This window comes from Bidens hawaiensis, unplaced genomic scaffold (genome assembly GCF_021521415.1).
Source record: "Bidens hawaiensis isolate Kalapana, Puna unplaced genomic scaffold, B.hawaiensis_p1.1 tig00008946_1, whole genome shotgun sequence".
NCBI classification, from domain to species: Eukaryota; Viridiplantae; Streptophyta; class Magnoliopsida; order Asterales; family Asteraceae; genus Bidens; species Bidens hawaiensis.
The window spans coordinates 258,229-272,123 of record NW_027491650.1 but is presented as its reverse complement, the minus strand read 5'-3'; the positions used below and the strand labels follow the sequence as shown (position 1 = coordinate 272,123).

The window sequence follows — 13,895 nt, the reverse complement described above, 5'->3', positions numbered from 1 at the left end:
GTTGAAATCCCGTCACAGGTAGACTCGAAAAAAAAAACGTTGTTAAAGAAATATTATTACACTGTAACTAAAATAATATATTATATATTATATTAATTATAAAAATAATAATATTTGAGAGGATGGATATAGGTAAAGGGTGCTTGCTAGATGACATTTTTACAACCATATTCTTCTCATCTTTGCTTTTTTACACATATGCTTACAACTCTCTCTCTTTTGCTTCCATCATTTTCTTTCTGCATTCAATAATAATAATAATCACACCCTCTCAAGATCTCCAGTCAAAACCCTTCAAATAATTATTATCCCAATCTCTTGCACACTCACTTCATTAATTAGGCATAAACCCTCATTAATCTTCTTGGGTTTCTTTAATTTTTATTAAAGATTCTTTCTTTTTGTTAATAATTGATTCCCCATCTGGGTTTAGCTTCATTTTTATTCCCACTTTGGAATCTTGATTTTGCTCTCAAATTTCAAGATTTTGATAAGATGGAATAATAATCACTTAGTTTTTGAGTTTAGAAATTGTTGGATCCTTGATTAGACAGTTTTTAAGCTTACCCTTTTCATTTTTTAAAAAAATTATTAATTTTTAATTTTATATATTTTTATATATAATTATATATACATAGGATCCTTGATTAGACTGTTTTTAAGCTTACCCTTTTCATTTTTTTATAAAATATTATTAATTTTTAATTTTATATATAATTATATATATACATGTATATATGCATATATACTGTGTGAGAACTTGAACTTTTTTTAAAAAAAAAACATAGTTTAGTTTTGTGGATGAGTTTCATCCATTTGATTGGATTTGGCTTAAAAGTGGGACACCTTGTTTTGATGCTATGTTACTCATTTCTAACAGTGATCTCATTGAATTCATTATTCATTAATGATTCACAAATGAAGCCAAATAATAATAATAATACTAAAAGCAACAAGCTTTGGATCAAGTTTCTTGAAATTTTTTCAAGAAACACATCCAAGATCCATCATTACTATCAATATATTGGGTCTGATAAGTTTAGGAAAACATGGTGGAAGAAGCTTTTGATCTTGTGGATTGCATTTGGGACACTTCTTTCTTTATGGGTGTTTTGGTACATGAGATCTCAAGCTTTGGAGACAAGAAAAGATAATTTGACAAATATGTGTGATGAAAGAGCTAGAATGCTTCAAGATCAGTTTAATGTTAGTTTGAATCATGTTCAAGCTATGTCTATTTTGATCTCAACTTTTCACCATGGGAAGAGCCCTTCTGCTATTGATCAGGTATGAGTATCACTCTGTTTTTGTATAAAGTTTGAATCTTTTTGTGTTTTGGTGGTTGATTATGTAGTTAATCTGGTTGGAGGGTTTTTGGGTAGTCAATCTTTTGAAGTCATTTTTGTTTGTTTTGCTGAATTCATCATCATCATCGTACTCAGTATATCCCACCAATAGCAATGCTATGGTAGGGTCTGAGGAGGGTAAGATGTAGACAGCCTTACCTCTATCCCATAGGGATAGAGAGGCTGCTTCCGGTGAGACCCCCGGCTCGATAGTAGTTTTGCATCAAGCCTTGGACATAAGGCACATAGCACTCAATCATCGGGACACCGGCTGATCGGTGCATGTGCCCTTGTCTTTCGGCTATCAACGCCACCACATGATGCCTGATTAACCTTCCGCCACTTTTAACGTTATTTTCACGAGATTAGTAAAATAACGTCAAAATTAGTGCAATTTTACTTTTGCCCACCCGAGGGTTCACACATATATACATTATATGTGCGCACCGCAAACAGGGCGTCTTTGTTTTGCTGAATTAGGGTTCATAATTGCATAGTTTAGTGTGATTAAGCTTTAAGTCAAGTACTCAGTTTTTTTTTTAATAAATAAAAATGGAAACTTTTTTTTGTATAAAGTTTAAAGTTTGAATCTTTTTGTGTTTAAGTGGTTGATTATGTTGTTAATCTGATTTGGGGTTTTTGGATAGTCAATCTTTTGAAGTTTTTTTTGTTTGTTTTGCTGAATTAGGGTTCATAATTGCATAATTTAGTGTAATTAAGCTGTAATTAAGCTTTAAGTCAAGTACTCTGTTTTTTTTTTGTTTTGTTTTTCATACAAATAAAAAATGGAAACTTTTTTGTATAAAATTTGACTCTTTTTGTGTTTAAGTGGTTAATTATGTTGTTAATCTGATTTGGGGTTTTTGGGTAGTCAATCTTTTGAAGTCTTTGTTTGTTTGTATTGCTGAATTAAGGTTCATAATTGCCCAATTTGGTGTAATAAAGCTTTAAGTCAAGTACTCGGTTTTTTTCTTTTTAAAAAAATTAAATAAAAATGGAAACTTTTTTTTGGTTCTAGTGGTTAATTATGTTGTTAATCTTGTTGGAGGGGTTTTAGGTACTCAATCTTTTGAACTATTTTTTGTTTGTTTTGCTGAATTAGGGTTCATAATTGCATAATTTAGTGTAATTAAGCTTTAAGTTAAATACTCTGTTTTTTTTTAAATAAAAATGGAAACTTTTTTGGTTTCAGTAGCTAATTGTGTTGTAAATTCAGTTGGGGGTTTTAAGTTAATTTTGCATTCTTGTTTGCTGCTATTGAAAAGGAAAATGAACATTTGGTTAATTTTGTTGAATTAGGGTTTTAATTTAGTGTAATTAAGCAATCAATATATTTTTTTGTATAAATTTTGAATCTTTTTGTGCTTTAATGGTTAATTATGTTGGTCATCTGGTTGGAGGGTTTTGGGTACTTAATCTTTTGAAGTCTTTTTTGTTTGTTTTGCTGAATTAGGGTTCATTATTGCACAATTTAGTGTAATTAAGCTTTAACTCAAGTACTTGTTTTTTTTTTGTTTTTTTTAATAAAAATTGAAACTTTTTTGGTTCTAGTGGTTAATTGTGTTGTAAATTTAGTTGGGGGTTTTCACTTTTCACTCAATATTTTGTGTTATTTTTTGTTCTCATTAAAAAGAAAAACTGAACAATTTGGTTAATTTTGGTGAATTAGGGTTTTAATTTAGTGTAATTATGCAATGAATTATATGCTCTCTCCTTTTCCTCTTTTTGACACATAAAAATCAAAATTTTCTTAAATGTGTTAATCCAACTGAATTCTTTTTGATCTTTTTAAATAGGGAAATCGACAAATTTAGTTAATTTTATGTAATTATTGTTCCTAATTAGACAATTTAGTGTAATTAAACATTTAATCAAGCACTATGCTTTTCTATAAAAATGCTTGATCCACTTGATGTGTTAATCCAGTTGAGTTAAAATCTTTTTTTGTCTTTGAAAAGGGTGCCGAAAAGCTGGTTAATTTTGTTAAATTAAGGTTTATGATTGAACAAAATATGTGGAATCAACAGGAGACATTTGCAAAGTACACGGAAAGAACCGCTTTTGAGAGACCGCTAACGAGTGGGGTGGCGTATGCAGTAAGGGTACTTGATTCAGAAAGAGAACAGTTTGAGAAACAACAAGGATGGACCATAAAGAAAATGACCCCGGTTAATAAAGACAAATATAACCCTGAAGAACTTGAGCCGTCACCGATTCAACCGGAATATGCTCCCGTTATCTTTGCACAAGAGACTGTTGCTCATGTGATTTCTCTTGATATGTTGACCGGAATGGTATATATATTTTAAAAGAAACTTTTACGGGGTGTTATTTTGAAGCGATTATGTTATATGGACTAATTAGAATCAGATAATCAATAACAAAACAAGTGTAGAAAATAGTGTGTGTAGTGACTAGGCTCGAGCTCGGCTCGTTTAACGTTGCTCGAGCTCGGCTCGTTTAACGTTGCTCGAGCTCGGCTCGTTTAACGTTGCTCAAGCTTGACTCGTTTCAAGCTCTATTTCTAAAGCTTAAGCTCTGATTGTGAGTATTTTTTCAAGCTCAGGGTTAGCTAGTTTAATATTTATTGATTAATTTATCTACTTTTTTAATTATTATATACATATATATTAATTATTAATTATAATTTTTATATATATGACTTAATATATATTATTTAGTATTTCTATCATAATTCAATATATAATAATAATTATATAAATATATTTGATATATTAAATATTGAAAAGGAATAATGCAAATAAGAGGCTTGTTTCGGCTCGCGAGCTAGCTGGAGCTCGATAAGTGAAGCTCAAACTCGGGCTCGTTTATTATACAAGCTTATTTTTAGCTTGAGCCCGTTTAAGCTCAGCTCAGTTCAAGCTTTTAACGAGTCGATCTCGAGTAGCTAACTAGCCACTTGGATTGTTGAAGTTGTGATAGTAAAAGAATAAGTTGGTTGAGTTTTTGTAAATTTCCAATTATTCAAGAGTTTATATGTCAAGCAACCCTTAATTATCTTATGTTTATTATAATCAACAGGAGGACTGTGAAAACGTGTTGCGGGCAAGGGAGCTAGGAAAAGGAGTTCTCACAGCTCCTTTGGAACTTATAAAGTCAAACCGACTTGGAGTTATTTTGACTTTTGCTGTTTATAAACGAGACTTACCGTCTAATGCTACGCCAGAGGAAAGAATCGAAGCAACCGACGGGTAATATTTTCAAACCTCATTAGATTATATTAAAAATGGTGAAAATTTACGAGTCAAAATGATTTATTGTTGAACGCTGACTTTTTGGTCAAACTCAGGTATCTTGGTGGAGTGTTTGATATTGAATCATTGGTGGAAAAATTGTTACAACAACTTGCTAGCAAGCAAACCATTTATGTGAATGTTTACGATACAACTAATATATCAAACCCTATTAGCATGTATGGTGTTGATGTTACGGACACTGGTTTGCAACACGTTAGTCCTCTTAACTTCGGTGACCCGTCAAGAAAGCATGAGATGCGTTGCAGGTGATTATTACCTTACCTCTACAATTTTTCTATTTACATGTATGCATATATATTGTATATTGTTCCAAAACGTGTTGTTCCAGACACGCGAACCGGCCCATGCCAGACCGTCCTAGGCCCATCACGTGAGAGGTAAATCAGCCTTACTCAGCGGCAAGGCAACTGGCGCTTAGGATCGGTTTCGAACCCAAGACCTCTAGGTTATTGTTCCAAGTCTTACGATCCCTTAACCAACTGAGCTACACGGTGGGGACATATATTGTATATATGCATAATAGTTGTATATGCATCCACAAGTTAACTTGGTTTACATGTAACACATACTTGATTCCAATAAAGATTAATCCTTTTTCAAGATCTTGTTGACTAAATGTGTTTTTACCAAATTACCCTTTTGCAAGAATGATCAAGTTATAACGGTTTTAAAGGGGCATATTGTAAATGACAAAACTACCCTCAAATGATATTTATATATAAAATAAATAAATTAAATGATTTGTTATCTAGACTTCTTAAAGTTCTTAAATTATTTAGAAATGATAGTTACCGTATATATATTTCGATACAAATGATGAATTGTGTAGTATTTGATGTTATTCCGGTCATACAGATTTAAACAAAAACAACGGTGGCAAACCTTGGCAATATCAACTTCTTTTGGTATATTTGTGATCACATTACTCGTTGGACACATCTTTCACGCAACTATAAATAGAATAGCGAAAGTTGAAGATGATTATCACAAAATGTCAAAGCTCAAAAAACGCGCTGAGGATGCTGACGTGGCGAAATCCGAGGTATTTATCGTGCACCCAAAATTTGAATCTTTACTTTAGTCTTTTCTTACTTGTTTTTTTTTCTCTTTTGTAGTTTCTCGCTACCGTTTCTCATGAAATTAGAACCCCAATGAATGGTGTTCTTGGTAAGTTCTTTTATAAATTTCATTACTTTTTTTTTTGTGCATTTTTACCCTTTTAAAAAGTTTTTTGAGTTTTTTAATTTTTTTTTAATTTAGGGATGCTGGATATGCTTATGGACACGGTTCTTGATGTAACACAACAAGATTATGTTAGAACCGCGCAAGCCAGTGGAAAAGCTCTTGTTTCATTAATAAATGCTGTTCTAGATCAAGCTAAAATCGAATCCGGAAAACTTGAGCTTGAAGCGGTCCGGTTTGATCTTCGGGAAATTTTTGATGATGTTTTGTCATTATTTTCCGGGAAGTCTCAAGAAAAAGGAATCGAGGCAAGAATTTAGATATTTACTTCTTTTTTATTAGAAGTGAATTGTAAGTAGTTGAAGTTTGACTTTTTTGTATTTCTTTTTTACTATTTTGGGTATAATTGCAGTTGGCGGTTTACATATCTGCGAAGGTCCCGGAAACGTTAACCGGTGATCCAGGGCGTTTTCGTCAAATTATTACGAATCTCATGGGTAACTCAATTAAGGTAGGACATAGTTTTTAATTGTTTTTGTTCCTTTTATAATGTATAGTTAGAAAAACGGATCGGTTGGATGATGGGTCAAAATGAGTCGGGTTGACCCACCTAACAGGTTTTTCTTTGTTTCTTATATATGATCAATATATTAAATATGATTATATAAATTATTTTAAAATTTTAAAATAGTGATCCAGTTTTTTTGAGTAAAGTAGTTTATAAAATAAGGTTGAATGATTTTAGTACAAGCTGAAACGGGTTGGGTACTCGGGTTGACCCAAAACACTTTCTGTGCTAAATTTGAAAGACATAATTAGTATATAATATATTAAGTATATTTTGTGATAAAACAGTTTTATGATGGTGTATACACTTAAAATTCCGCTTTGAACGACTTTCAACCGTTTTGGCCCGTTTCGCTTAACTTTCTGTTTTGACCCTTGTGACCCTTTAAGAGATAAACCATAACCCGTTTTTTAAAACTTTTAATGGCTGTAGTTCACCGAGAAAGGGCACATCTTTGTTACGGTGCACCTTCTAGAAGAAGCCGCAGAGTCGATCGACGTAGAAACCGAACCGTCTTCAAAAGACACGTTAAGTGGACTGCCAGTAGCCGATAGAAACCGAAGCTGCGAAGGATTCCGACCCGCGAATCAAGTTGAGGATCCATCCGAATCCGTAACCTTAATAATATCAGTTGAAGATACCGGTGCCGGGATCCCTCTAGAAGCACAACACAGAATCTTTACACCCTTTATGCAAGTGGGCCCCTCTATTTACCGCATGCACGGAGGCACCGGTATCGGGCTCAGCATTAGCAAGTGTTTGGTCAACTTAATGAACGGTGAGATCGGGTTCGATAGTGTCCCGCATATCGGGTCAACTTTCACTTTCACAGCCGTTTTTTCAAACCCAAATGAGCAACAAGTCAACGGTCAACCGAAGTCAAAGCTGGAGTTTTGCGGCATGCAAGCGGTCGTCGTTGACCCGAGACCCGTACGAGCCGAGGTGTCGAGATATCACATCCAACGGCTAGGAATGCACGTGGAAACCGTCTCGAGTTTGACCAGCGCGTTGTCAATGTTGACCAACGGGAGTCAAACCGTACACGTGGTGTTAATCGAGGAGGAAGTTTGGGATCGGGATTCGAGTAATTCATCCCTGTTTTTCTATAAGTTAAGAAATTCAGATAATCCTCCAAAGTTGTTTATTTTAACGAATTCGATTGGCGGGTCCCGCCAATACAACGGGATTTGTTCGCCAGCTGTCATAACGAAGCCGTTAAGAGTAAGCATGTTGGCAGCTTCGTTACAACGGGCAATGGGAAGTAACAGAAGCAATGACAGAAACGGTGAAATACCGAAATTATCCTTATCGAAATTATTAATCGGTAGGAAAATATTGGTGGTCGATGATAATAATGTAAATCTTCGAGTGGCTGCGGGTGCGTTAAAGAAATACGGGGCGGAGGTTGTGTGTGCCGAAAATGGTCGAAAAGCTATTTCATTATTAAAACCGCCTCACTCGTTTGATGCGTGTTTTATGGACATTCAAATGCCGGAAATGGACGGGTAAGGATAATATAATATTCGTTTTTTTAACAACTCACACGCTCTCTAAATATTCCTAAAAACACTCATTTTTGTATTTTAAATATTAAATATATATATTTTTATCTTTTTAGGTTTGAAGCGACAAGAACGATACGTGACAACGAACAAGACATAAATACTCGTATCCAACACGGGAGCTTATCGTTACAAGATTATGCAAATGTTTCAAACTGGCATGTACCGATTTTAGCCATGACCGCCGACGTCATCCAAGCTACACATGAACAATGCCTTAAGTCTGGGATGGATGGTTATGTTTCTAAACCGTTTGAAGCTAACCAACTTTATCAAGAAGTTTCTCGGTTTTTCCTATAGGTCGATTCGACCTCGTGGGCCCCACAAAATTAACCAAATTGTGCGTGTTTTTAGGTGTTTTGGTAACAGGGCCGTTTTCTTCACAAGGGTGAGTTATTATTATTATTATTATTATTATTATTAAATATTTTGTGTTAGGATCAAATACAAATAGATTTAATGTACTAAACGTACACACAACTAGAGTAATTATTACAGTTTTTGAACTATAATAATTATTATTACTCAACTACGTTTTTTGTAGTGTAATTACTTTAGTTTAAAACTGCAGTGTTATTTGTACGTTGTAGTAGGTTAAAGGGTTAATACTACTATTATCATTGTTATAAATTTTATTATTATTATTATTATTAATGGATTTTTATTTCAGTTTTTTAATTATTAAATATTATGTGTTAGTATCAAATACAAATAGTTTTTATAACTAAATTATTGTAGTTTTTTAACTACAGTAATTATTATTACTCTACCACATTTTTCTACTATAATTACTTTAGTTCAAAACTGCGGAGTAATAATTACTCTAGTTATTTGTACGTTATAGTAGGTTAATACTATTATTATTGGTATAAATTTTAATAATATTATTATTATTACTGGACTTTCATTTCAGGAAACTATTTACGGTGAAGATGTAATGTACATACAAAAATCATTTGTTCGTGGAGATACGTTGATTTTGTAGAGCGAGCATAGATACAGAAACCGATTCATTTGCCATCACGTAGTTTTCGATCTATATTTTCAAGTTATCGGATAAAGGGACGGGTTTGGAAGTTGACTTTTTGGGTCAACTCTGGGCTTCATCTTCTTCGGGTTCTGCTGTTTAGTTTGCGTTAGTTGATGCAACCTCACGGGTGGGCGAAAGATAGAATGTATTGTGGCATATATAGTTTGTAACTTTATAATAAATACGGTTAAATGTATGTAGTAATGTATACGTATGATATACGATTTTCAGGACGGTTGTTTTGGATACTGAAATTTGATAGACTTGGTAAAGAACTGATGATTCTACTGTATTTGATATAATGTGTATAAGAACTGATGATTCTGATAAAAAAATAATAAATAAATATGGATTATTTGGGTATTTTTTTATTTTTGAGCATACCAGGGACTCGTGAGATGATTAAGACGGTGAGTCTCCCATTTTATTTTTCTTTGACACGCAGGGTTTTCATTTCTTTATTTTTGAGCCTACCAGAGACTCATGGGACGACTCAAAAGCTAATTCTCTTAATCTACCCACAATATTTTGATCAATAGTTAAGCCTTTGTATTTACCAAAATTTCTACTTTATTTGATATAATGTGTATAAGAACCCATGATTATGAGGAAAAAATAATAAATAAATATAGATTATTCGGAGTTTTTTTAATTTTTGAGCCTAACAAGGACTCGTGGGATTATTAAGATTGTAAGTCTACCATTTTATTTTTTTTTTGACACGTAAGGTTTTCATTTCTTCATTTTGGGCTTCCATTTCTTCAGAGTGTCGATAATGTTTTCTTTATGCGGGGCTAGCAGCCACCGGTAGGCTTTTGTTTTCACTTAACGGGTCTACCAGAGACTCGTTGTATGATTAAAAAGCTGATTCTCTCAAACTTCACTCAATATTTTGATCAATAGTTAATCATTCGCATTTACCAAAATTTCTACTTTGTATGATATTATATGTATAAGAACCCATTATTCTGAGAAAAAAATAATAGTTAAGTATAGATTATTTGTTTTTTTTTTGGGCCTAGTAAGGACTCGTGGGATGATTAAGACGTTGAGTCTCTCATTTTATTTTTCTATAACACGTAGGGTTTTCATTTCTTCATTTTGTGTTTCCATCTCTTCATTTTAAGAGTGTCAATTTTGTTTTTCCTATGGGTGGCAAGCAGCCACCGGTAGGCTTTTGTTTTCCCTTAACAGGGCCATCATCGACTAGTGGGATGATTTAGATGCTGATTCTCTCAACCTACCTTCAATATTTTGATCAATAGTTAAACCTTTGCATTTACCAAAAATTTCTACTTATTTGATACTATGTGTATAATAACCCATGATCTTGAGAAAAAAAAATAATAAATAAATATATATTATTTGGATTTTTTTATTTTTGGGCCTAGCAAGGACACATGGGATGATTAAGATGGTGAGTCTCTCATTTTATTTTTCTTTGACACATAGGGTTTTCATTTCTTCATTTTGGTTTATAAGGATTAATATTTTAGTTTCCATGCATAGTTATTTATTAGAAAGGTTAATATAAACTTTAGGTTTCATTTGATTTATGCCTTTTCTTAGTTTAGAATGGCCAATATATTAAAGTTTCGGTCATTATATAAATCAACACCTATATATAAATACTAGCTTTAGAGCTCGTGTAACACACGAAATGATCCAAATAATAAAGCTATAAATAAAGCAAATAAGTGCATAATGTACATGAAAAAATGATTACATCTATGCTTATATATATATATATATATATACATATATACACACATAAATTGATTTTATTTATATCAGAAAATGATTTTTTTTTCAAAAATAAATGAACTTAATAAAAAATAATAACAATAACGCAAGTGCAAAAAACATACCTGAGAACGGTCCATCTATTGGAAATTTGATTATCAGTATCATATATATATATATATATATATAATTGAAAGAACTTTGGTTATGAACCAATTTAAAAAAAAAACTTTTCATACAATAATAGTTCTGAGCTACAACATGAAAATGATTTTTATAATTTTGAAGGGGCTTATTGACTTTGCCATAATGACAACACATAAAAATAGCATGTTAATCTGTTCAATTTTGTAAATGTTTTGCTTCCCTTGAGCATAATTTTGTATGGCATGTTTCACACACTACATTTTAATCATCATTAAAGGAAAAGTCAATGTTGACACAAATGTTTCAAATTTGATAAAAGTTAGAAGCATTGATAGGCCTGGAGGTAGCATGTTGAAAGTGTTCGCCGTCTTTTCTTATATTTCAATAGTTTTGAGAAAAATAGTCAATTAGTCAAATCCCGAATTTTTTCATTATTTCCAAAAACGTCATTAAAAATAAATTCGAAACCTAAATCACATTTAAAATTCTAACTTTCATTTGTTTGACATTTTCAAGTCAAAACTTTCAACCCGTAACAAATTTGATAATAAATCTACTTGCACTCTCAAACTTTTAAAAATACTCATATTACCCATTTTTGACCCGTAACAAATTTTGAGGCAAATGTAGTTAACTTGTATCACACAATCTATTTACCAACTTTTAACCCGTAACAATCAAATTTAAGTTACACAAAAAACATGAAACAGTCATTGATAAAAGAACTGAGAAATTGGCTATGATAAACTTTATTATATATGAAAGTGAATGGTATATATTATTACATTTTAACATATATATAGTTTAGTAAATTAACTAAAAAAATAAATGGATAGATTTAAAACATATATTTATAATTTATAAGAATATTTATTTTTATAAAAATGTATAGTATATATAATAAAATAATGTTTAAAGGAAAGTGAATAATTTAATCATGTTATAAATATAATATAAATGAAGTGTAAAAGAAAAGTGAATAATTATTGATCTATGAAATATTTATTAGTCTGGGGGAAAAATGTTATGAGGTTTAACCACAAACTTACACGTGTCTATAGTTATTTTACTTTATTAGAATATAGGTATAGGTATATAATAAAATAGAGTTTAAAGGAAAATGAACAATTTAATCGTGTTATAAATATAATATAAATGGAGTGTAAAAGCAAAGTGAATAATTATTGATCTATGACATATTTATTAGTTTGGAGGGAAAAATGTTATGAGGTTTAACCACAAACTGACACGTGTCCATAGTTATTTTACTTTATTAGAATAGATAGATATGAACAAAACGCATGGACTTGTCGTGTAAGTTATAACTTGACTAAATCTAATAGACATACCATAAACACAGGCATACATTATGATTAAAAGAATTTATAAAAGTTTATTGTTCCTTAATATGAAAAAGAAGTGTTAATCTCCATCTAGATCTAAGTGTGCTTAATTGTTAAGAGCACATGCATCTTATCTAAGTAAAATACAGAGCCCACAACCAAATCTGTATGGTTCCAACACAACAAAAATGTGCGCTCCTACCTTAACAAAACAAATATGCTCGCACTCCTACTTTTAACTGCATGATCCTAAGCAAAAAAATTCGCACGTCCTCTCTACCTTCACATACGTCCGTCCTGCAATCAATTTTCAAACAATGAAACAATATTAGTGGGTGAAAATATAAATTAGTCTACAATTATTATTATAATATAAATTCTCTTACAAAACATAAATACCAATTACCTTCCTCACACATCCATCAACAACTCTCAATAGGCTCCGGTAAGCTTAGTAAGCTCAGCTCAACCCTAAAATGAATAACCCCATCAATGAAATAGTCACCGTCATCTCTAATAAAAGAGGTCCATGGGATTTTAAAAAGATTTCCGTTCCCAACTCCCTTTCCATCTAAAAATTTATCACGCCCTTTCAATCTTGTACGTACATATTTGTTAGTCGCCTCTGACCTTACCGCAAAGGCATATTCAAATTCTAAAGAACCCGACTTCGACCTTTTGGGATTCTCCCACATGATTAAATGAAGCCCGAACACATGTTGGGTCAATAAGACAAAACCCTCATGCTTGTGACTACCAAAGTTGAACTTTTCAGAATAATTATGCGAATTCGGTCGATTGTGTAAAGTTACAGTATCGAAACTAATTAACAAACCGCTTCGCGATTATTCTCTAGCTATAACTACTTGACCACTAAACCATGTATAACAAGCGTATAACTAAGTTTAGTTTGAATCATGATTCCCTTATTATTATTACATATAATCTTCCAATTCCATGTTCTCCTTGATCTTTGTTCCTAAAAGGGAGTTTGAAATAAAAAAAAAGGTCAAAATGGATAATGCGAGGTGAAAATCAAGAAGGTGTCCGAAACGTCCGATTGACGGTGTCAAAGTTGGAGTCACGTGTCTGCCAGTACTCCTCTTAATACCTCCTTACTGGTCAAACTTCATCGTCTTACCCTATTTCCCACCATCGCCTTCGTAGTCTGCGGCATCATCACCAGCAGTCGGAGGACATGGTCCAGGAGTCTGCGGCATCATCACCAACAGAATCCTAACACCGCAATCGCCTCCACAATTGTAGTTTCACGTTCAATGGTCCAGGATCGAAGTTTAAGAGCTATGTGCATGTGTAAACCCAAGGTTCACGGTGTTACGTCATTCGTAAATTTGGTAGCTAAATACTAATAATATACATATAGATTCTATACAGCCAAAACCCTAACCTTCATCTTAAAATGTACACCGGGTCCATTACCTAACTAAATCATATAAAGAGTATTAAGTACTTACATAACATTTAAATATAGCCCTGCTTGTGGTGCGCACATATGATGTATATATGTGTGAACCCTCGGGTGGGCAAAAGTGAAATTGCACTAATTTTGACGTTATTTTACTAATCTCGTGAAAATAATGTTAAAAGTGACGGACGGTTAATCAGGCATCATGTAGTGGCGTTGATAGCCGAAAGACAAGGGTACATGCACCGATCAGCCGGTGTCCCGATGATT

At 32.6% G+C, this 13,895-nt stretch overlaps 1 protein-coding gene across 1 annotated transcript; it reads left to right on the top strand.

The window, feature by feature from the left end:
• Positions 1-734: 734 nt before the first annotated feature.
• On the top strand, positions 735-9,230 carry LOC143530476 (histidine kinase 3-like). Its single transcript, XM_077026004.1, has 11 exons — positions 735-1,287; positions 3,374-3,640; positions 4,389-4,558; positions 4,657-4,869; positions 5,480-5,666; positions 5,740-5,791; positions 5,885-6,114; positions 6,219-6,317; positions 6,807-7,879; positions 7,993-8,324; positions 8,850-9,230. The coding sequence occupies exons 1-10, from the start codon at positions 802-804 to the stop codon at positions 8,234-8,236; spliced, it is 3,021 nt and encodes a 1,006-aa protein (XP_076882119.1). The 5' UTR covers positions 735-801; the 3' UTR covers positions 8,237-8,324; positions 8,850-9,230.
• The last annotated feature ends 4,665 nt before the right edge of the window (positions 9,231-13,895 follow it).

Bases quoted from the DNA above. Each gene is read 5' to 3' on its own strand.
- LOC143530476 (XM_077026004.1), top strand. From the start codon at position 802: ATGAGTTTCATCCATTTGATTGGATTTGGCTTAAAAGTGGGACACCTT. The intron at 6,115-6,218 runs GCAAGAATTTAG...GTATAATTGCAG, and splicing joins CTCAAGAAAAAGGAATCGAG to TTGGCGGTTTACATATCTGC. The intron at 7,880-7,992 runs GTAAGGATAATA...TTATCTTTTTAG, and splicing joins CAAATGCCGGAAATGGACGG to GTTTGAAGCGACAAGAACGA.